At 39.8% G+C, this 22407-nt stretch overlaps 3 protein-coding genes and 1 pseudogene across 5 annotated transcripts in view; 2 read left to right on the forward strand and 2 right to left on the reverse strand.

Moving 5' to 3' along the window:
* LOC146493997 (uncharacterized) overlaps nucleotides 1–22407 on the reverse strand; it is a 159424-nt gene that overhangs the window by 98278 nt on the left and 38739 nt on the right. The gene's annotated exons all lie outside the window — the stretch shown is intronic.
* LOC146494006 (polymeric immunoglobulin receptor-like) lies at nucleotides 398–9579 on the reverse strand. 2 transcript variants are annotated; one of them, XM_085146619.1, is made up of 6 exons: nucleotides 9453–9579; nucleotides 4970–5299; nucleotides 4027–4347; nucleotides 3591–3659; nucleotides 2567–2796; nucleotides 398–2287 (listed from the first exon to the last, which is right to left on the reverse strand). In XM_085146619.1, the coding sequence occupies exons 1-6, from the start codon at nucleotides 9490–9492 to the stop codon at nucleotides 2225–2227; spliced, it is 1053 nt and encodes a 350-aa protein (XP_085002745.1). In that variant the 5' UTR covers nucleotides 9493–9579; the 3' UTR covers nucleotides 398–2224. The 2 variants fall into 2 exon arrangements, with proteins under 2 accessions (XP_085002745.1, XP_085002747.1); XM_085146621.1 differs by lacking the exon at nucleotides 3591–3659 and having other exon boundaries at nucleotides 399–2287.
* On the forward strand, nucleotides 12815–17556 carry LOC146494007 (putative C-type lectin domain family 20 member A). Its single transcript, XM_085145908.1, has 6 exons — nucleotides 12815–12848; nucleotides 13229–13413; nucleotides 14236–14437; nucleotides 14578–14916; nucleotides 15276–15367; nucleotides 16139–17556. The coding sequence occupies exons 1-6, from the start codon at nucleotides 12815–12817 to the stop codon at nucleotides 16259–16261; spliced, it is 975 nt and encodes a 324-aa protein (XP_085002034.1). The 3' UTR covers nucleotides 16262–17556.
* The window catches only part of LOC146494008 (uncharacterized), a 1769-nt pseudogene continuing 932 nt past the window's right edge, over nucleotides 21571–22407 (forward strand). Inside the window, exon 1 of the transcript XR_014871397.1 lies at nucleotides 21571–22407. This exon is cut by the window's right edge and continues 244 nt beyond it. The product of XR_014871397.1 is annotated as an uncharacterized LOC146494008 (transcript).

Raw genomic sequence — 22407 nt, forward strand, 5'->3', positions numbered from 1 at the left:
CCATATAAAACCTTAGCATACGCAGCACGCAGCAGCTACAAGGATGCTGTTCTTATTCTATTATTAGAATATTATTAGAATAATGAAATGTATTGTGTAACAACAAATCAAATTGAGATGAAGCTATAATGATTAAAATATACTGAAATCAATACATAATAATAATAATAATAATACATTTTATTTATAGGCACCTTTTGTTCTACTAATGACCCTCAAGGTCACCTTTTAGCTTTTAGCTCTGCACTCATGGGAGTGAATGAGGAGTGAATTATGAACTAAATGCTCGAAATCCGACTATTTTCTTTTTTTGTCAATATCACAAATACACAACAGGCAGTTCAACCATGATATGTTGATGTGCTCACAGATCTTTGAAAAAGATGAACATACCAACAATGTAAACAGCCACTGGTTTGTAATGTAAGGCAAGGCAAGTTTATTTGTATAGCACAATTCAACAACAAGGTGATTCAAAGTGCTTTACAAAGACATTAAAAAACAAAAACAATAAAAAGCATGATGTAAAATTGATTAAAAAGTAGATAAAATCAGAACAGTAGATAAAATAAGTAGTTAAAATGTAAGTTTTGAAATTTAAGCTTAAAAGTGTGGATTTGGTGTTTTATTCAAATGCAGCTGAGAACAGGTGAGTCTTCAACCTGGATTTAAATAAACTGAGTGTTTCAGCTGATCTGAGGCTTTCTGGGAGTTTGTTCCAGATATAAGGAGCATAAAAGCTGAATGCAGCTTCTCCGTGTCTGGTTCTGACTCTGGGAACTGATAAAAGACCAGATCCAGATGACCTGAGGGATCTGGAAGGTTCATACTGGGTCAGGAGGTCACTGATGTATTTTGGTCCTAAACCATTCAGAGCTTTATAGACCAGCATCAGAACTTTAAAGTCTATCCTCTGACGGACAGGCAGCCAGTGTAAAGACCTCAGAGCTGGACTGATGTGGTCCACTTGTTTGGTCTTTGAGGACTCGAGCAGCAGAGCTCTGAATGAGCTGTAGTTGTCTGACTGAGTTTTTAGGTAGACCTGTAAAGATGCTGTTACAGTAATCAAGCCTACTAAAGATGAATGCATGGACTAGTTTTTCCAGGTCCTGTTGAGACATCAGATCTTTGATCCTTGAAATATTCTTGAGGTGATAGTAAGCTGACTTTGTTACTGTCTTAATGTGTTTTTCTAAGTTTAGGTCTGCGTCCATCACTACACCCACATTTCTCGCCTGGTTTGTGGTTTTTAGGTGTATAGATTGAAGTTCTCTGGTGACCTGTAATCGTTTTTCTTTGGCACCAAACACTATTACTTCAGTTTGTTTTTGTTTAGCTGGATAAAATTGTGGCACAACCAGTCATTAATTTCCTCAATGCATTTACCAAGAGCCTGTACAGGGCCTCGGTCTCCTGGTGACATTGTGATATATATTTGTGTGTCATCTGCATAGCTGTGATAGTTTATTTTGTTGTTCTTTATAATCTGTGCCAGTGGGAGCATGTAAATGTTAAACAGAAGGGGTCCCAAGATGGAACCTTGGGGAACTCCACATGTGATGCTTGTCTGCTCAGATGTGAAGTTACCTGTTGATACAAAGTATTTCCTGTTTTCTAAGTATTTTTTGAACCAGTTTAGTACAGTTCCTGAAAGACCTGCCCAGTTCTCCAGTCGTTTGAGTAATATGTTGCTGTCAACTGTATCAAATGCTGCACTGAGATCCAGTAAAACTAAGACTGACATGTTTCCACTGTCTGTGTTCAGACATATGTCATTAAACACTTTGGTCAGAGCGGTTTCAGTGCTGTGGTTCTGTCTAAAACCTGACTGGAAGGCATCATAGCAGTTATTCTGTTTAAGAAGTAATTAAGCTGTTGAGAAACTGCTCTTTCAATGATCTTACTTAAAAATGGGAGATTTGAGATCGGCCTGTAGTTGTTCATTTGTGTCTTGTCGAGATCGTCCTTTTTCAGTACAGGTTTAATTACAGCAGTTTTTAGTGATTCTGGAAACACACCTGACATGTAATGTACTGAATCCTTAAGATTTTATGGCATTTTTGCCAACATCACGTTGATGTTTTGCTAGTGTGGCGGCTCTGACTGACAAACAAAGATGCTGCACACACTTCAATTAGATTTTTTGTTTTGTTTTCACGAAAATTTAATTTTGACTAAAGTTCATAAGCTACACAACATTAGCATTACTTTTACATGTTCATCTTTATAAATGCAGGGTAGTTCTGTTCCTGGTCCTTTTGGAGTCTTCATGTGCAGAGGAAGACAACTGAAAATAAAAGAACAAGTTTCAGCAGAGAACATATTTAATATTCTTGAATCAGTTTGATCCAAATGACCGTGTGTCCTTGTGCTTCCACACAGATCATGTTTATTCTCTCAGACACTGATCAGACTTTGAAGCTGATGTTGTTCAGACTGTTGGTGAAAACGTAGTGAAACGTGTCAATCAGAAAATTTAAGCAGTAAACAGATTTTTATTTTCTTTGGTTTCTGTGATTATCATAATAAATCTTTTAAAAAAGCAAAATGATTTAAGGAAACGCACCTTCATGACCGTGTAGTCATTGTTTCTGATGTTTAATACAGCTTTCCTCTTCAATTTACTAATGTAGTAGAGCAGCAGACCAACACACAACAGTAAAGCTCCAACCAAGGACAGACACACAACCAGAGGCAGGAAGAAGCCTGGACAGTCTGATGACGGTTTGGAGAGTCCTGCAGTGAAAGTGTGACTCTGTGTTGTTGTCTGTTGTGTCGAGTCAGGAGGGTTTGAAGCTGCAAACAATCAACGCAAAGTAGTTAATCATTAAAGAAAATCCTGATACGATTCAGCAAGTTAATTGTGCTAACAGTACTGAATAGAAACTAAATACAGAATCAATACTATAATCAATTAAGTATCTCATTAGTTTACCTATAGTCAAAGTTGGTCACAGCCTGACAGGCCAGCTGACCTCAGTGCCAGCACACATACCTTCACCAACTGGAAAATGTCTTTTAACCCTTTAAGATTTACCACAGAGCCAAGTTATGATGCAAATTTGCAAAATAAACAGCATGTGCATCAAAATATTTCCTACAGTGTAATCTGAATTCTAAGCATCCCAGAAACTACAGAGAAAGGCATAAACTCAAACATGAATTTTAAAAACACCAGCATATCTCTGTAAATGCCCTATAGGAAAAAACATTTTCCGTGAAAATGACATCACTTCCGGTTTTGGGCATCAGCTAGATCGTGCTGCCGGTCAGATCGGCAAAGCGTGTTTCTGGAATATTATGTTTTTGTTGCTTCAAATGCTTTTCATGCAATTTTTGCAAAGCTTTATGTAGAAGGAAACCGTGAACTAGCACAAGCTGAATGTATAAGATGTAAGTACACTTCCTCCTCTTTCATATGCAAAAAAAAATATTACGCTAGCTTGTGTGGTTGCAGTTCTACCAGGCTTTAAAAATAGTTACGCAAAACGGAGCGTGCCCGCTCCGAACGGCCATAAAGATCAATAGGATGTAATTTTCATTTAACCTCCCGACAGATGCTGTGAAGCTGCAGCTGCTTTGCAACCCACCTCGACCCCAGCTGCTGCTCGCAGATTCAGTTTGACCTGATGAAGGTGTGGAGGCAGAAGGTTTTGAAGCTGTGAACAATAAACAAAACAGTCAATCGGATACAAAATCAATACCCAATATGACAATAAGAAAATATAATTGTTAAATAATCCTATTGGTAAGATTTAACACAAAATGTTCTGATGAATATCATAAAGATCAGCTGATCTCAGTCATAGCCCACATTGGCTCAGCTGATCCCTTTGTAGACATCCAACTAAACTTCTTAAAGGATTGATGGTGTGTGTGTGTGTGTGTGTGTGTGTGTGTGTGTGTGTGTGTGTGTGTGTGTTAGAAACATAATGATTTTGGTGAAAATGGTTAATTACAGATTCTGAAACACATTCAATTATAAAGACACAAAGAAACTTTTCATGATTTGGTAAAGAAACTTACCCTCTACGACAAAAATATCGTCAGTGTGGTATGAGTCAGGAGACAAAGGGTCGCCGTAACCACACCAGTACTGTCCCGTGTCAGACTTGGTCAGCTGTCTGATGGCTGCATACAGTCCAAACGCAGATCCTTTTGTGTATTTGATGCTGTACCTGCCATTCTCAGCTTTGTCGTTAGTTGTGTCAATGAAAATATTTCCTTCTTTTTTACACGGATTCTTGCAAAGGAACTTCCTCTGTCCATGGACAGCATTGGAACATGGAAATGAGATTTCTTCTCCCTCAGTCTGCGCACGGAAGAATCCAGAGCTTTTATTAAATGCTGTAAAATAGATGAAAACTCATTAAGTGCTATCTGTACTTCCTGTCAGCTGTTACACTCTAGTGACAACATTTCCTGTGCTAGTCTAACACAGAGCTTCAGTGTGTTATTACCCAAAGTGTGTTATAATCTAGTCTGCTTTGAGTGTAATTAAAATCAGTTGAACTCGTTTTAATACAACGTATTCAGTGAATTCAAGTCAGTGTAATCTATGAATTAGGTAATAACTCATTAAAATGTCTGAGTTAAAATAGGTCTGTATTTAGCCTGAGAGTTTATGCAGGTATGAGAGCAGGTGGATTATGGAGGAGAGCCATAATGAATTAATTAAATACACCATTAAATAATTAATGAAATGTAGCAATAATTAATTTAAATTGGAAATAATTAATTAAAAAAACATTTACGACACATTGAATTAATTAATTATTCACACATTTAATTTATTATTTAACCTCTTAAGCCCCAACCCCCCCTGAGACGGGGGCAAAAGGCAGGAGATCAGGTAGGCTTGGGGCTTCAGAGGTTAATGATGTATTTATTAATTCATTGTGGCAGTCCTGGCGTTCCACAGAGGATGGTTCCACAGTTATGAATTCGATGACATTTAGTAGAAACTCACCGTTGGAAACTCTGACCTCAATGTCTAAGTATGAATCTGGAACTGAAGATTTTCCCAAACCAAACCGGTACATTCCTGAATCAGACTTGATCGTGTGTGTGATGGTGAACGACAGCTTTCCTCTTCCTGAAGATGCATTTTTGTATTCAACCTTCAATCTGCCGCTCTGAGCTGTGGTTCCATCTGTTTTAATGAGAATGTTCTCTGCTCGCTCACATTTTTCCTTACAGAAGAACTTTGTGTTTCCAGACACAGTGAGGTAACTATGAAGTGATAAATTCCCTCCTTCAGGTCCAACCCAAATGCTGGCTTTGACAAACCCAGTTGTACCTGTTGGACAGATAAACAGTGAAAACAGGTGATTCAGCTCAGTGTCAATACAAGATGTTAAACAGGTACAACATGTGATCTGTTTGTCTGCGCCATGGTCATGAACTGTGTGTTTCTTGTGACAGCTAAACGGTGAATTAGCCCTAACAGACAGCTCTGGCTCCCTCTGTCTGTGACCGTGGGTTTGACAGGGGAAACTAAATGAACAGCATGCTAACTAGTGCAGGTCTGAAGCACCTACAGTGGGATGCAAAAGTTTGGGCCACCTTGTTAATAGTCATTATTTTCCTGTATAAATCGTTGGTTGTTACAATAAAATAAATGTCAGGAGACACACGGTGATATTTGAGAAGTGAAATGAAGTTTATTGGATTTACAGACAGTGTGCAATAATTGATTAAACAAAATCAGGCAGGTGCATAAATTTGGGCACTGTTGTCATTTTATTGATTCAAAAACCTTTAAAACGAATTATTGGAACTCAAATTGGCTTGGTAAGCTCAGTGACCCCTGACCTACATACACAGGTGAATCCAATAATGAGAAAGAGTATTTAAGGGGGTCAATTGTAAGTTTCTCTCCTGTTTTAATTTTCTCTGAAGTGTAGCAACACGGGCGTCTCAAAACAACTCTCAAATGACAATAATTGTATTTTTCTTTGATAAATAAGGAGGCAACCTCATTGACCTCTACCCGTTGGCTAATGACGTAATACCTGCTGCACGGAGACGGGGAGTTTTGTTATCTATTCGTAGCCTTCAGTCTGTTCTCATTCAATAATTCAGTTATACCAATAGTACTTATTGAACTACATCATCTTTTTTGTGTTTGGTTGTTTGTTTACATACTTGGACTCTGCTTTGAAACACTCCAGCAATTACATTTGGACTTACAGTACAGTTTCAAAATTTAACAGTATTATAAGGGGTTTCAGCTTACTGTGCTATGGCCACCGGAGCAGTGGTTTGATTGCTTCAACACCTAGGTTATTGCTATCATAGACAGGAGTAGTAACACTCTAAGTATGTTAAGATTGAGGAGCTCGCTGCTTGTTCTTGTTCTTTTTTTTTGGCAGCCATTTTTTGTTGTGGGGAGGGCAAGCTAGGGCACGGGGGGTCTCTATATTGGTCAGGCAAAACATTCCCTTTGAGGCCATCAATGTCGTAGCAGACAAATATGGCAGATATGTCATAGTCAGTGGGGAACTGTATAACAGTCTTGTTGCCCTAGTAAATGTGTGTTTTCCTAATACAGATGACGAGAATTTCTTTAAACAACTATTCTCCTCTTTGCCCAACTTAAACATCTACTCTCTTTTTCTGGGGGGTGATTTTAACTGCTGGTTAGACCCAGCCCTGGATCACTCATCCACTAAGAGTAATGTTCGAAGCACATCTGCATCGGTCATTCATGCCTTTCTATCAGAATATGGAGTGTGTGATGCTTGGCGTACCCTAAATCCTCATAAAAGAGATTACTCCTATTTTTCACATGTGCACCATACATATTCAAGAATTGATTACTTTATCATTGACACTAATTGTCTGCAGCAGGTCCACTCCTGTGCCTACCATAGCATAGTTATTTCAGATCACGCCTCTCTTACTCTGTCTCTGTCTCTTCCACATCCTCCTGTTAAAGCTGCACAATGGCGTTTCAATTCGACCCTCCTGTTGGATGAAGATTTTGTAAAGTTTATCCAGGATGAGATACGCTTTTACTTTGCCACCAACTCTTCCTCAGAAACTTCCAGCCTTGTCGTATGGGATGGCTTTAAGACATATATCAGAGGCCAGATTATTGCTTATTCAGCAAGAATTAAAAAACAGTCCACCCATGATAGGAATAAGATAATGCAACAAATTAAGGAGACCGATGAACAGCATGCTCTCAAACAGAGTCATGAAATATTTAAAACAAGACTTGACCTACTCCCAACGTACTCGACTGAACGTTTACTCTTGCATGACAAATCCAAATTTTATATGCACGGTGACAAACCTGATAAAGTTGGAAGGTTATATTTTTCCACCATCACACTTTTTCAGATACTTGCAAGTCAGGCACTTTATTTGTTCCCAGACTTCGGGCTCAAGCCTCCACCAGAGCCTACACTATTAGAAACTATCCTACAACTCAATCCAACCAATAGAGGGCTGATTACCTTGCTTTACAATAAAATGTTAAATGTGACACATACCTCTTCATTCAAGCTCAAGACACAACACTCAACACAACATCACTATGTGGCCGCCACTGTTTAATCCAGTTCAAAGTGGTGCATAGAGCCCATTCAGTTCTGGTCAGAGGTTTTTCGTACCCTGTCCAGGATTCTCAGTGTGACGCTGCCCCTGCCCCCCTTCTTGCTCTGTTTGGCATCAGTGGGAATGAGGTGCTTCTACCGGCCTCTAACAAACAGGCACTATCATTCTGCTCCCTGTTGGCCAGGAGGGCAATCCTACTGAGGTGGCGGGACGCTGCCCCTCCCACTCACAAACAGTGGTTATATGACCTCATGGCCTGTCTAAAATGGGAAAAGATAAGACACTCACTTCACAACTCCACTGGGAAATTTCAAAACATGTGGGGACCCTTCCTTGATGCCTTTCAAAATCTATAAGAATTTTTCAGCAAACTCTCTTAAGTCAGCTGTGGAAATACAGTGTGCAGGTGTAGGGCAGTGACCTGGGTGGGAATGAATGGGATTATTTGGCAGGGATTATGTTATTTGGGATATATTATACATATGTTTATATTTTTCTTTCTTTTTTCTCTTTCTTTCCCTTTTTTCTTTTCTTTTCACAGCTGAAGATACATTTCTGAACTCATCACAGCCTAAATGTACTACTTAACCTTAATGTACAGATCCTCTGTAACCCTTCTCTTTTCTTTCTGTTTATATGTATAATATATATGTTGATGTTTATGTGTATAATATATATGTTGATGTTTATGTGTATAAAAGGAAACCTCTTGATAAAAAGACATTGTTTAAATGACGTGAAGACAAAGATTGTTGACCATCATGGTTTAGGGGAAGGACACAGAAAGCTGTCTCAGAGATTTAAGCCGTCTGTTTCCACAGTTAGAAACATATTGAGACAATGGAAGACCACAGGCTCAGCTCAAGTTAAGGCTCGAAGTGGCAGACCAAGAAACATCTCAGATAGACAGAAGCGACGAATGGTGAGAACAGCCAGAGTCGACCCACAGACCAGCACTAAAGACCTACAACATCATCTTGCAGCAGATGGAGTCGCTGTGCAGCGTTCAACCATTTGGCGCACTTTACACAAGGAGATGCTGTATGTGAGAGTGATGCAGAGGAAGCCTTTTCTCCACCCACAGCACAAACAGAGCTGCTTGAGGTTTGCTGAAGCACATTTGGACAAACCAGCTTGATTCTGGAATAAGCTGCTGTGGACTGATGAAACTAAAACTGGTTAGTTACAGCGTGTCCTGTATTTGTATAGCGCTTTTACTAGTCCCCCCTAGAGACCCCAAAGCGCTTTACACACCCAGTCATCCACCCATTCACACACATTCACACACTGGTGGAGGCAGCTGCAGTTGTAACCACAGCTGCCCTGGGGCAGACTGACATATTATTGAAAATCTGTGGTGTGAGTTAAAGAGAGCTGTCCATGCTCGGACGCCATCAAACCTGAATGAACTAGAGATGTTCTGTAAAGAGGAATGGTCCAAAATACCTTCAACCACAATCCAGACTCACTGGAACCTACAGGAAGCGTTTAGAGGCTGTCATTTCTGCAGAAGGTGGATCTACGAAATATGGATTCCATTTGTGGTGCCCAAATTTATGCACCTGCCTGATTTTGTTTAAACAATTATTGCACACTTTCTGTAAATCCAATAAACTTCATTTCACCTCTCAAATATCACTGTGTGTGTCTCCTATATCACATATTTAACTGACATTTTTTATTGTAACAACCAACGATTTATACAGGAAAATAATGACTATTAACAAGGTTGCCCAAACTTTTGCATCCCACGGTATATCAGCCATGTCAAAAAAATTCCCACAACCAAGCACCTCTGCGCCCTGTGTAGAAGCTAGCATCAATATTATAAAAAGATTAATTGAAGAACCACACACAGCTACAGCAATACAAAGGTCATCAGATCTCACCTGATAAGAAGAAGAAGATCACAGCATGGAGGAGCTTCATTGTCAAAGTGATCCACACGGAGGAAATATGTCACACTTCAGGAGAACAACTTCAACCTGTCAGTCGCTTGTCCCTGTGTCTGATCAATCAGGAGCTGACGCTGCTTTAATTGAACATTTACTTCCTCTTTCTGTCTGTTCTGTGTGCATTTGCACATTTTAGGTACACACACACAAAATCGTTTCAATTCTCATCATTTGAGAAAATACATAAGATCTGTGTGTAATTTATTCAAGAGGAATAAAAGCGACAAGTTTGAAGCGTATTTAAAAGATTTTTATTGTTTTTCTGCGTTGATGTAAACTTTTGTGGCTTTCAACAATCGCCAACAAAGAGTGCAGGGGTAAGCACACACACACACACACACACACACACACACACACACACAAACTGCAAGTCATGAACAAAATAAAGGAAGTTTCCTGGGAGTTCACTGAACTTCCACAACCTCTTCCAGTTAACATTACATTAGGGAGGGACCTTACTGGACAAAATAAGCTCACTTTCGTTGTTTCACAATTTTGAATCAGTTTCACATGCTGACAGTTAAAAGTCTTATTAAAATACACCAGGAAACATCTGCTGACTGGCACTTCACTTACTGATTACTGTAAGTAAGGCCAGTTGAAAAAAATGTAACTCAAACAGAGTCTGTTTGACAAAGTAAAAGTAAAGTAGAATATGTCCAAAAACAAAAGATAATCTTGCAATATAAGTGTCACGGTTCTCAGTTATATTCAGGTTCATTTATAGTCTCAGTTATTCTATTTTGAGTTTCTTATAGTCCCTGTTTATTTCTTGGATTGTTTGGTTTCCCCTTATGTCTTTGCCCTCTGTTTCTCTCTGTGTGTGTCTGTGTTTGTGTGCTTGTATGAGTCGTTTCCCTTCTTGTGTTCCAGTTCATGTTTTCATGTTCAGAAACCTCTCAGTGAGCTAACTTCCGGCTAACTTCTAACTCTGTTAAATGTAATAAATTCTGTTTTCATGGATGCCTGGATGTTAAACTTCATAGTTACACCTGGTAAAGCAGCAACGCTGATCATTTTATTAAAGATGAAAGAATTTAGACTATTTTTAACTCTCAGAGATGCCACAGTGTTTGTTTGACTTTGGGACTGGAAGTGTAGTTTGGACTGAGATTCCTCCGCGAGGCTCCTGACTACGGTAGTTGTAGGTCGTGTCCAAATTCATGGGCTGCATCCTCCTGAGGCCACATTTGTAGACCGATTACATCACAGCGACGTCCAAATTCGAAGATTCCTCCGAATGCAGCCGACAAATGCGTCCTCCTTTTCCCTGAATTTGAAGGATGGGTCGGGTGTGTCCTTCGTGGCCCACCATATCCCAGAATTCATAGCGCGGCCCAGCCAAACTCCAGTTTCCAACAATGGCGGCCGCTACTAAGTTTTAAAATTACTCTGATAGCTAGCCGGGAGCTCGAGGGTCACTGAAGCCGCCGAGAACGGCACAACTCCCGGCACATCATGTTCAGATTGCTGCGGAGTTTTGCTACTCGGGTTAAACGTAACATATAAGTCACTTAGACAACCTAAAAATGTAATTGTTTGGCTTTTTTCAGTGTTTTATTTGTTCGTGAGTCAATCGGTTTGGCTGAGATTAAAGTTATTCGATTAGATTAGATAAAATAAAACTTTATTAATCAAACAGAAAACTGATTAAACAGAAGTATGAGACAGTCAAGAATTTACTCCAGTGTCCTGTTATATTTTAGATAGCAAGGAGCAGACGGACGAGTTTATTAAACTCCACCGAGACAGCGGTGACGCTAATCAGAAGGCGAGACCATCCAATTTCACAGCCGTTTACTTCCAGCCTACCCGACCTTCTGAGGGCCCGGCCCACGTAGACCGCGAAGGCCGGGTCCTCAGGAGGATGCAGCCCATGAATTTGGACACGACCATAATGCTCCGACAATCCATCAAGCGGTGCGGCTTTGTAGCTTATCAAAGTCGTACTGAAAGATTTTTTGACAGATTTCTGCGTGCCGTGTACCACATAAAATCGGTTCAAGGTCAGTGAGCACAACCAGAATTCATACATAAAGCACATTTTTTGAGAAAATTGATTGTAAGATTGGATTGTAAGTGCGCCTTATAGTGTGGAAAATACAATAATTTGTCTCAGCTGTGTTCCCATGGGTTTTCTGTTCCCTCGTCGTTGTACTGTTTCCCTCAGTCCAACGTCACGTTCTCCCTCATTCTTGGCTGTGTATTTCCTTGTGTGTTTAGTTTAAGTTTTATTTCATCACCTGCATGCCAGCAACAGAGCTGCATGTGAGTCTGCTTGTGGGTCCTTTTGTGCCTGCTGTGCAGCCAGTTTATGACACTAAGCAAACACTTGAGAAACAAACTCTCTGATATCTATCAGTCTGGAAAAAACTGCATTTCTAATGTGAACCACAGTGTGAAACATTTTCCAGAGATTGAGAAAACTTGGAGTAGTGGTGACCCTTCCCAGGACTGGCCTGCCAAAAATAATCCTGAAGTACTTCAAGTAGATCACAACAGAAGCCAGGACAACATCCAAAGAACAGCAGGAAACACTTTGCCTGATTGTTGAATCAGTCATGATGGATGTCAGTTCGTTGTTATGTTACCTCACCACTGCCATGTTTTGCTATTGTAACTATGACTACAAAGAGCCTTTTCACCTTACAGCAAACCAATGTTTTTGGGTGTGGCCCATTTCTGGTTTTGCCTTTGGTTCCACTCACTGGCTCTAGCTAGTGCTTCCTACAGCTTGATTTATGGCTCTGCATGGATTTGGATATTATCCATGAATCAACATCAACAAGTAGAAAGACTGAAGCTGCTTCAAAGTGCAGGTATGTGAAGATGCTACTATATTTGTGGGGACCGTCCCCACGAGTTTGAAGACATTTTTGAAGCTCAAGATGTGTTTTTAGTGTTATTAGCTTTTAGTGTGTGTGTGTGTGTGTGTGTGTGTGTGTGTGTGTGTGTGTGTGTGTGTAGTGGAGTGTAGTGGACAAATAAAATGTCAGTACATGTAAGAGTGACTATGAACATCATAATTTCGATGAAGTGTCATAAAAGTGTTTCTAGTTGAAAAGTTTACAGGCGGATTTGTTTCCCCCCTCATGCAAAATAATGAATGTAAATGAAAATGATTTGACTTGTTTTGAATTGACCTCTGCACACACTCATACATTCATAGCTTTCATGTATTCATAGTCCTCTTGGAAATACCTTGCATATTCATTTTGCATGGAGACAAAGATAAAAAAGTCATTTCAGCTGCTGAATATCAACAGACTAAAGGACAAAGCACGAAGCATCCAGGGATGGAGAAAGTTCTGTTCATCATAGCCGCAACAGGCAAGTTGTCTGACTCTTCTTCCATTATTACTGTACTTACTTTTTGCATAACCCACTGTCATTGTTACACTGTCCTGTATCGTTGTGTTCTGTCTGGTGTTGCACTGTGTTGACTGTGATTGTCTTGGAGGAACGTTGTCTCGTTTCACTGTGTACTGCACCACTGCACACGGCTGAAATGATAATAAAGCCACTTGACTTGTAGTCATAAAACCTTTCACAGTTTTTCACAAAACACAAAAATGCATTTTTTCAGTATTTTTTGCTTTTCTTTAATAATTACACCAAACAATAATTATATAGAAATGTAATGTAACAGTGAAGCTAAAATGTTAAGACCACATTTAATCCAAATACTTGCTTATATGCTGTTTTTACAGGGCTCTGTGCCGTCACCTCCAAACATCACTACCAGTTTGTTTATGAGCTGAAGACATGGACTGAAGCGCTGAGTTACTGCAGGGACAAATACACTGACCTGGCTGCTATAGACGACATGCAGGATGTGCAGACGCTGAACGACATGGTGGACTTGAGCAAAATGAGCATCATGGAGAACGCCTATGTAAACTCAATTTCTTTTCTTCTGGAAACTTGCCAACTAATTATTTAACTTTAAACATACTGAACTATATTATTTATTTTTTTATTTCAGTAGATTTTCTCTGCTTTCTGTTTCGGTCTGTTTCAGTGTGGTTATGTACAGTTTTACATGTAACATCCTCTCCGTCTGCAGTCATTAACACTACATTCACTGCTGTTTTAAGAATTGTGTAAAATAAATCTGCTAAAATAAAACCCCACCATCTCATACTCCATGATGTTTACTAAAAAATTATTATTTATCAACTAATGAATTTGGGACGTGTGGTGTAAAAAGGAAAAAAAGGTTGTGACCACTTACACCCAGAACTGCTGAAGACTTAATTCTGACTCCATAAAAATGAATGTTAATGCCTGATAAATGTGATTGAAAGATAAATATATGATGAAGTGTAGTCAGATAAAATCAGAATAATAAGTGAATGTGTGAGAGAGTGGGTCAGACAAAGGTGACCAGTTTGACCAGTGGAACCAGGCAGCTGTGGAGAGAAGCAGGGAGACATAGCTGACATCCACTCGGTCAGTAGCATCCCATCCAGGGTTAGGATCTGTCTGCTTAAATCTTTTTTGCTTGTACACATCAAAGAATTTAAAATTTACAAGCAAATAATTATTTCAGTGAATCTGATAAAATCTCTGTAATTTTTAAAAACTCAATTACACAATTTTGTAATGAAACACCAAAATGATATGTTCTGCCCTGAGACCTAGTTTCTTACTGACAATCTGACAGCCTAACTCATATATTTTATGTCTAATGAAACAAATCCGTTGGTGCTTTCAGCGAGCCTGGATCGGGCTGTATGATGACATCAACGGCTGGAGGTGGTCAATGTCAGAAACCAGTGAGGCTGAGTTCAGAAACTGGTCACCTTGGCAACCAGACAACCGAATGAGTAAAGAATTCTGCGCACTGATGCTTGATGGACTGTGGTTTGATTATTCTTGTGAGTTTGTGTTCAGATTCGTCTGCTCTGATAACAGAGGTGAGCATTTTCAACAAAGCAGCTCATGTTCTTAATTTTTGTTGCCGAGCTTTTATTGACGTTTCAACAACGGCCTAACTCTTCACACTTACAAATGCATTAATGGTTGTACACAGCACTCGAGTATGGTCTGTTTTCAGGGTCGACTAGGACATTTGTCTACATTGACAATCTCATGACGTGGACGGAGGCCCAGAGCTACTGCAGACGTCATTACACAGACCTGGCCAGTGTGAGGAACATGACAGAGAACCAGAAGATAGATGACCTGGTACCTCCAGGGATAAGGGTGTGGATCGGCCTTTACAGAGATTCCTGGAAGTGGACAAATGGAAGTAACTCCTCATTAAGATATTGGACAATTATTGAACCTAACAATCTGATGGGACACGAGTCTTGTGTGGCAGCAAACTTTTTACTAAATGCAAAATGGGAGGACTGGACCTGTGACTCCATGAAAGAATTTGTTTGCTACATCGGTAAGCCATGTTTCAGAAAGTCTTAGTCTGGCCTCTGATGCTGCTGCTGTCAGCCAACATTTACAAAACGCATTCATATAAACAAAGACGTTTTTAGCTTAAGATGTATGAAACGATTAGTAATCTGACACAATTAAAAGTTCTGTTAACCCAATCAATGAGCAGATAATCATAATCTGATGGTTTGCTTTGTGCCCTGTAAAGGGGAGATCTACCATTGTTGTGCACAGACTCTTGGGTTATTTGACGTTTCCTGCATTGCAGAAATTGCACTCAGATTTGTTTCATTGTAAGCAGTTGTTCCTGTTTCTTATGCAGCAATAACTATGTAACTATTTTTCTTCTTGGTTATTGCAAAGCGCCTGTTTACAAGCAAGTGGTGAGAGTGAATCTGATCAACTCCAGTCCTGATCTGACCCACCCTGATGTGATGGAAGCCATGCTGAACCAGGTAAGTCATGACACATTTTAAGGTATACTTATTAATAAACAACAAAGAGTCCGTCCAAGATCTCACTAAGTCCAACACAGGTCTGTACTGGTGATGTGTACAGACACATACTAATACTAACTGTATCTGCTTCAACACAATACTGTAACAATATACTTTTCTGAATAGAAGCTTAAAGCAATGTGATGATTCCTGCATTTGACTAAATGCAGACTAAGTGCCTCAGACTGAGTGAGGGTTTGAGTTTTCAGTTAGACTAGAAGAGCGTTGTGTAAGAGCCATGAGTCTCAGTCTGCTTCATCCTGGCAGATGAAGCTGTGGTGAGTAATCCTTCGAGTACTGTGAAAATCAACAGTCCACAGTGTTCAAGCCAAAAGGTGATGCCTCGGGTCAGGACCATGATCCTGTTTGGTCTCTGGTTTGTAGTTTGTTGTAGTCCCAGTTATGAAAATTGGTCAGTGCAACACTTTCACAGAGCGATCTAAAAATAGTAACCAGAGTCTGAAAGCCACAACAAAAACAGAAATAAGGGATTTTTTAATGTGTGATGAAACTTTAGGTCGTGTTTTATATCTTTCACCTCTAATCTCTCGAACTTTATTAAACTACTTTTCCTCTGGAGTTTATAACACTGACCTGCTGAAGTCAAATTACAATGTTGGTCATTTTTCATTAAAAACTAAGCATGAGCTATAGGATTAAGCTGACTATGAAAGACTGAGTGATGGACTGAGTGAGTGTTATTGAAGAAAGTACTTTTATGTGTCTCAGATCAAACAGAAGCTGAAGGAGCAGGGAGTACAGGGAGACATCAAACTGAGCTGGAGGAAGCAGTCAGATGGATCGGTTTTCCAAAAGGATGACGAGGAAATGAAGAAGAAGAGCATCGTCTGAAAGTTTCAGGCTCTATTGAGAAATATTATCATATTATTCTGTACTTTGTGTGAATAACTCAAATAAAGCAAATCATACAAATCTTATTTCAGAGAACTTTATGAATAGAAAACTATAAAAATTGTTGTGATTCCTGTCACTGAGTAAGGCTTTACATAGTTCCAGATGTTGGTCATACCTTTTAACACTTGACTTGAAGAGCAGGTTTGTTGGGTATTTGGTGATAGGACGCTCTGTAATTATAAGATTTTTTGCAGCATCTGTGAGCTCAGACCGCTTTGATGAAAATGTGGTGGTAGGTCATCGTTTAATGTATTTTTTTTTCTTTTGCTGTTTTCTTTTTGCTTGAGTTATTGATTTCAAATATTCAACTTTACGTATCTTTTCAAATAACCAAAGTCTTTATTTTAAAGTCTTGACTGATTGTTGCAACAAAGTGAGCAGAAGTGATGGAAACGGCCTGTCTGTGCAAACATCAGATGCTCTTTGAATCAGCTGGATTTCTGTTTTATGTTTTACTCAACTTTTAAATAAAGATTATGTGTGAGAATGTTGATGCTTATACAATTGTTTGAGGAGATAATAAAGAAGTGATCCAGTTTTTTTGTGTAGCTTGTTATTCATTTGCATTGGCTGTGGTTTAAAAAGGATGACACAAAAAATAAAGGCAAAACTTACCATGTCTGAAGGTTCTCAGTCATCCAGCTCATCGTAGTCTAAGGAGGATCATTAGGGGGTCCAGTGTCCCTCCCACTCCCACGGGGCTTAAATCTGGGTCTCTCCACCATTTGACCTTAGAACTGAAGAAGCTCCTCGGATGAAGGTGAAACGTCTTCAAGCAACTTAAAGAAGTCCAGACGCTTTTCTTTCCAAGCTCCTTAGACGACTAACTTTGAGCTTCATTTACAACAAACAGAGGAAGAAGGTCAAAAACCAAAGCAGGGGAACACAAAGACAGTTTGATCATCCATGATTCTTGTTCTCTTCTCTTGTCTTCTGATTTCTTAGAAAGCAGTTCAGGCAATAGAAACATTGCATTGATGCAGTTTGATGGAGGAAGTACAAACCCAGAAAAGAGGCAAAAGTCTCATCTGACTGTTCACTCAGGTTGATCATGGTGTGTGTTGGTGTGTGTTCTGATGTAAAACTATTACTTCTCCTTCTTCAGCTGTTATAAAACATTACATATTCTTTTTTTTTGCAGTATTTTGCAGCTTCTTTGCTGCTTCCTGGAAATAAGGATTTCCATCAGTAAGTAGCACTGGAAGTTTCTGTGGGACTTTATTTTAGGGACTCTGCAGAAATGTAAAGCCAGCCCCTTGACCCAGAGAAGACTTTAACCCTGGGCAGTGGTGGCATGCTTTACATCTTTGCATCAGACGCTTTAAACCGGGTTTGGTGAAGTAAAGCTTGGTTGCAGCTGCTCCACCATGGAAACCAATTTCATGAAGCTCTCTACATTGTTCTCACTAATCTGAAGTTTGGCACCACCACTGTGTTATAATACCACCAACAACTGACTGTTGAAGATTTAGTAGCGAGGAAATTTCACGACTGGTGGCGCCCTATGATGGAATTCACTGAGCTCCTAAGAGCGGCTCATTCTAGTCTTTTCTATTTCACAATAGATGACCTTTGATACCAGTTTTCATTTTTGTCATAAAACAGGAAGGAAACTCTTTTAGCTTATCAAACAAATGTGCTAGCTTTGCATTCCTCCATTCCTAGTATTGCACGACTTGCAGCAGCTTTCTCAGCTTGTAGTGAGACTTCAGGGAGATTTTCTTCCTCAACAAGATCTTTGAGGATTTTAGCATCAGTGTCAATATCCCTAAGATCTGGCCTAATGCAGTTGTAGTTTTGAGCATCTCAGTTATTTGCAAAAGGTGACGAGACATCTAAGAATATAAACTAGCAAAAAGAAAAACACAATAAAAGAAAAACTTCAACCTAAACAAAATAAAGTCAAAATACACTCAGAATAAATTTATTCTAAGGATATCTATTTAGTATTTATGCACATTTCTTCAGTTTTTCCAGTCAAAGTGTTAAAGGTGCTTTCATCCTGTGTTCTGGGAATCTGAGGACACAGTTTTACATACTTTTGATGCAAATTTTGTGTTCAAGATGTTGAACAGTAATCAGTCAAACATGCATGACGTGTTGTGATTTGACTTCCATCCACTTCCTGCAAGGAAAATATTTTGCATTCTAATTTTGCATGAGGGCAACGATGTCACTGAATTACGCAGCATTATACCTGTTTAAGGCATTTCTGTTCCAACGTGGACAGGTCAGAGTAGGCTTGTAGTTACACAAGTTTCATTTTTTGTCACCACCGTTTCTACTAATAACAAGCAGGTACATTCATGTCTGCAGATGGGGAAATCGCTTGATCTATGGTTTTCATTGGATTGTGGACTGAATGAACACTACCTCTGCTTCAGCAGCAGGGTTACAGAGTGTCACTGCAGGAGGACTGAGGTTAAACTCTCGTTAACACTGACACAGGGACTAAGAATAAGAACCGAAACTAGTGAATGACACAAAAAACTCATAGTGAAACTGTTTAATGAGTGTTTAGTGATGGGGTCATGAACTTATGCACACACACACACACACACACACACACACACACACAACCAGAGGTAAGAAGGAGTCAATCTGATGCAGGTTTGGAGAATCCTGGAGTGAAACTGTGACTCTGTGTCGTTGTCAGGTGGACTTTAAGCTGTGAAAGTTAATACTTCCTTATCCCATTTCACCTCTCTGCATCCAGACGGTAAATTTCATAAAGCGTGCACAGTGTTTGTTGCTTTACCATGTCAGCACATGTTTCACATCCACAAGCTGCTTTGCAACCCACCTCCTGTTCCTAGATTTAGGATAAATTGATGAAGATGGTGTGGAGATGGTCGGGGTAAAACTCTGTGTAGTTGGTTGTGCTGTGGAGGCTGAAGAAACCAGTGGGTTGGCCTTGGGTTTTGCTTTTTCTGTTACCTGTTTCTTCCAGGTAGGTGGAGCTGACCCAATTATAGATGCAGCACACCTGAGAAGGCCAGTCCCAGTGTATATAACGACACCTGAACCAGCGGAGTCTCTCGCTTGCTCTGCCTCTGGCTCGCTCTGTCTGGCACCCATCTTGTTCATTTGGAAGTTTCAGTTATGGCTGTTATGTCCTTTAAATTGTGTTTAAGTTGCTTTATCTTATTTTCATTAAATATGTCTTACAGCCTTTACAAACCTGTGTGTGGTCTCCCTCTTGATTGTCACTTCCTATGAGCCGGGTTGTGACAAAACACAAAATAAAAATCCACTTATAGAACTGATCCTGATCCAGGTCAATACATATTGTTGTTTAGGTAATGCTGCCTCTACGATCACTGAACATTTTAATAAATCAAGCATAATGTGTGGTAGGTTGCAAAATGCTACATGTCCAGTTTATGTAAAGAAACAAAAACATTTATGTTATTATGATTATACTTCATTAGATCAGTAGCCAGAGCTCTTATGTTGCTGTGGACACATTAGAGAAATAACTACAGATTCAGACATGTGCAGCTGAGAAACGATGGATGGCTTTGAAGAGCCACTTGAGGTGAAACAGAGTTCGCTTTTGCAATATTTCTTATTTATAGAAGGCATCATTTTACAGCTTTGGTGATTTGTAAGTAAAAAAACACAGTGGTTCAAAATCACTGTGCATCATTAAAGAGTCAACAATATTCAGTCCATGGAGGATTTTCATTTTGAATTTGATCTTGTTGGAGAAAACGTCAAACACATGTTCCTCTTTACACTCCAATTTCTGTCTGAGTCAGAAACCTGACGTTTACTTCCTCTTTCACTTGGCCCTTATTTTTTTATTTTATATTTTTTCAACTGAAGGCAGTCACAGCTCTGATGGAGCGTCTTGGTGGAACGGAACTGGACCTTCAGCTCATCCATCGACTGCTCATCATCATCAAGCCTCAGCAGAAATGGTCTCAGTGGAAGCGTGACTATCAAGTCACGTTTGAACAATTCTTAAATCAGCCACAAGATGGCTCTCCAACACAAGGAAACACAAGTGTTGCTGTTCGGGCAGTCAGTAGTAAGGCCTCCATTTACAGTTTTTTCTGAATGCTTAAACCCTAACTGTGATTCTTATAGCACAATTCCTAAAACTATTACAGTTTTTTTCTGATTGCTTAAGCACATTTTTTGTAACTATTGGCTATTTTTGCAAAACTCTACACACAAATAAGAAAACCTGTCACCTAATTATCAAAACATTGTAGTTCTCTTGCAAAAGCGAACACAGCTAGATTAACTCTTCACACCTTCGTAAAAATGGTGTTTTCGTATCAAACAGTACACACAAGCCATCATCTACTAAGCACACAATGCGCCAACTGCACACTGATGGTATGAATACAAAACACATCTGGCTTTTGCTTTCTCCGTGTACAGATGTCAATTGAACATTCTGCCTCTGCCCCCAACATCTGGACGTCTAGCAATTCTGTAAAGTAACAATTTCAGTGTTTTTGCATGTATGGTACTGTTGTGTTTCTCATTAGAGTATGGCAGTGCTACAAAGTACTCACCGATTCTCATTTCGAAATGTCCTAATGATGCTTGCCACAGTGTAGCGGCTCAGTTTAGGCTGAACCCGTTGGCCAGCTTCCCTCAGGGTCATCCCATGGTTGATGACATGGTCCACTGTTGTAGCTCTGATGTCATCAGTTATTCTGTTTCTTACTCTTCTTACTCTTCCTCTTTCCCCTCCTCGTCCTCTTCTTGCTCCTCTTTGTCCTCTTCCTCTAACTTCCTCTAACCCTCTTGCTTCTTCACCTCCACGTCCTCTTCCTCCAACTTCTTCACCTCCACGTCCTCTCCCTCGGCCTCCTCTGATTCTCACTCTTCTCACTCTTACTGCTCCTTCCATTGTACTCCACATAGACAGCTTACCTGTGGCCTGTGTATAGAGCTTAGGCTGATTGCAAAGTGGACTAATTATCTAAAACAGTTTTCACATGTGAAAGTGTGCCAGACAGTTGGCAAAATAGTGTTAATGATAGCCATACATGTGTATAATTTTGCTAGGAGTGTGTTGGAAATTTGGTAATTGAGTGTAAGCAGTGAGTTGTGCCTACAGTTTTGCAAAGTGTGTGTTACAAAATTGCAAACTGAGTGCAAAGCAGTGTTTGTGCTTTTAGTTTTGCAAACTCAGTGAGTGGTTTTGCTATAAGTGTTAATAGTTTTAGGAATTGTGCTATAAGAATCACAGTTAGGGTTTAAGCATTCAGAAAAAACTGTAATACTTATAGCAAAACCACTCACTGAGTTTGCAAATCTAAAAGCACAAACACTGCTTTGCACTCAGTTTGCAATTTTGTAACACACACTTTGCAAAACTGTAGGCACAATTCACTGCACAGCACTCTTTTTGCAGAACTTTAAACACAACTCACTGCTTACACTCAATTACCAAATTTCCAACACACTCCTAGCAAAATTATACACATGTATGGCTATCATTAACACTATTTTGCCAACTGTCTGGCACACTTTCACTTGTGAAAACTGTTTTAGATAATTAGTCCACTTTGCAATCAGCCTAAGCACTATAAACAGGCCACAGGTAAGCTGTCTATGTGGAGTACAATGGAAGGAGCAGTAAGAGTGAGAAGAGTGAGAATCAGAGGAGGCCGAGGGAGAGGACGTGGAGGTGAAGAAGTTGGAGGAAGAGGACGTGGAGGTGAAGAAGTTGGAGGAAGAGGACGTGGAGGTGAAGAAGCAAGAGGATTAGAGGAAGTTAGAGGAAGAGGACAAGGAGGAGCAAGAAGAGGACGAGGAGGGGAAAGAGGAAGAGTAAGAAGAGTAAGAAACAGAATAACTGATGACATCAGAGCTACAATAGTGGACCATGTCATCAACCATGGGATGACCCTGAGGGAAGCTGGCCAACGGGTTCAGCCTAAACTGAGCCGCTACACTGTGGCAAGCATCATTAGGACATTTCGAAATGAGAATCGGTGAGTACTTTGTAGCACTGCCATACTCTAATGAGAAAGACAACAGTACCATACATGCAAAAACACTGAAATTGTTACTTTACAGAATTGCTAGACGTCCAGATGTTGGGGGCAGAGAAAGAT

The sequence above is a fragment of the Neolamprologus multifasciatus genome, chromosome 20 (assembly GCF_963576455.1).
Source record: "Neolamprologus multifasciatus chromosome 20, fNeoMul1.2, whole genome shotgun sequence".
NCBI classification, from domain to species: Eukaryota; Metazoa; Chordata; class Actinopteri; order Cichliformes; family Cichlidae; genus Neolamprologus; species Neolamprologus multifasciatus.

What these genes read in the sequence shown, in the direction of transcription:
- LOC146494006 (XM_085146619.1), bottom strand. Translation starts at nt 9,492, where the DNA reads ATGAAGCTCCTCCATGCTGTGATCTTCTTCTTCTTATCAG. An exon ending in GATCTTCTTCTTCTTATCAG is followed by an intron (nt 5,300 to 9,452) that starts GTGAGATCTGAT and finishes TCTGTCCAACAG; the next exon opens with GTACAACTGGGTTTGTCAAA. An exon ending in GAGCAGCAGCTGGGGTCGAG is followed by an intron (nt 2,797 to 3,590) that starts GTGGGTTGCAAA and finishes GATTGTTTGCAG; the next exon opens with CTTCAAACCCTCCTGACTCG.
- LOC146494007 (XM_085145908.1), top strand. Translation starts at nt 12,815, where the DNA reads ATGGAGAAAGTTCTGTTCATCATAGCCGCAACAG. An exon ending in GCATCATGGAGAACGCCTAT is followed by an intron (nt 13,414 to 14,235) that starts GTAAACTCAATT and finishes TGGTGCTTTCAG; the next exon opens with CGAGCCTGGATCGGGCTGTA. An exon ending in AGAATTTGTTTGCTACATCG is followed by an intron (nt 14,917 to 15,275) that starts GTAAGCCATGTT and finishes GTTATTGCAAAG; the next exon opens with CGCCTGTTTACAAGCAAGTG.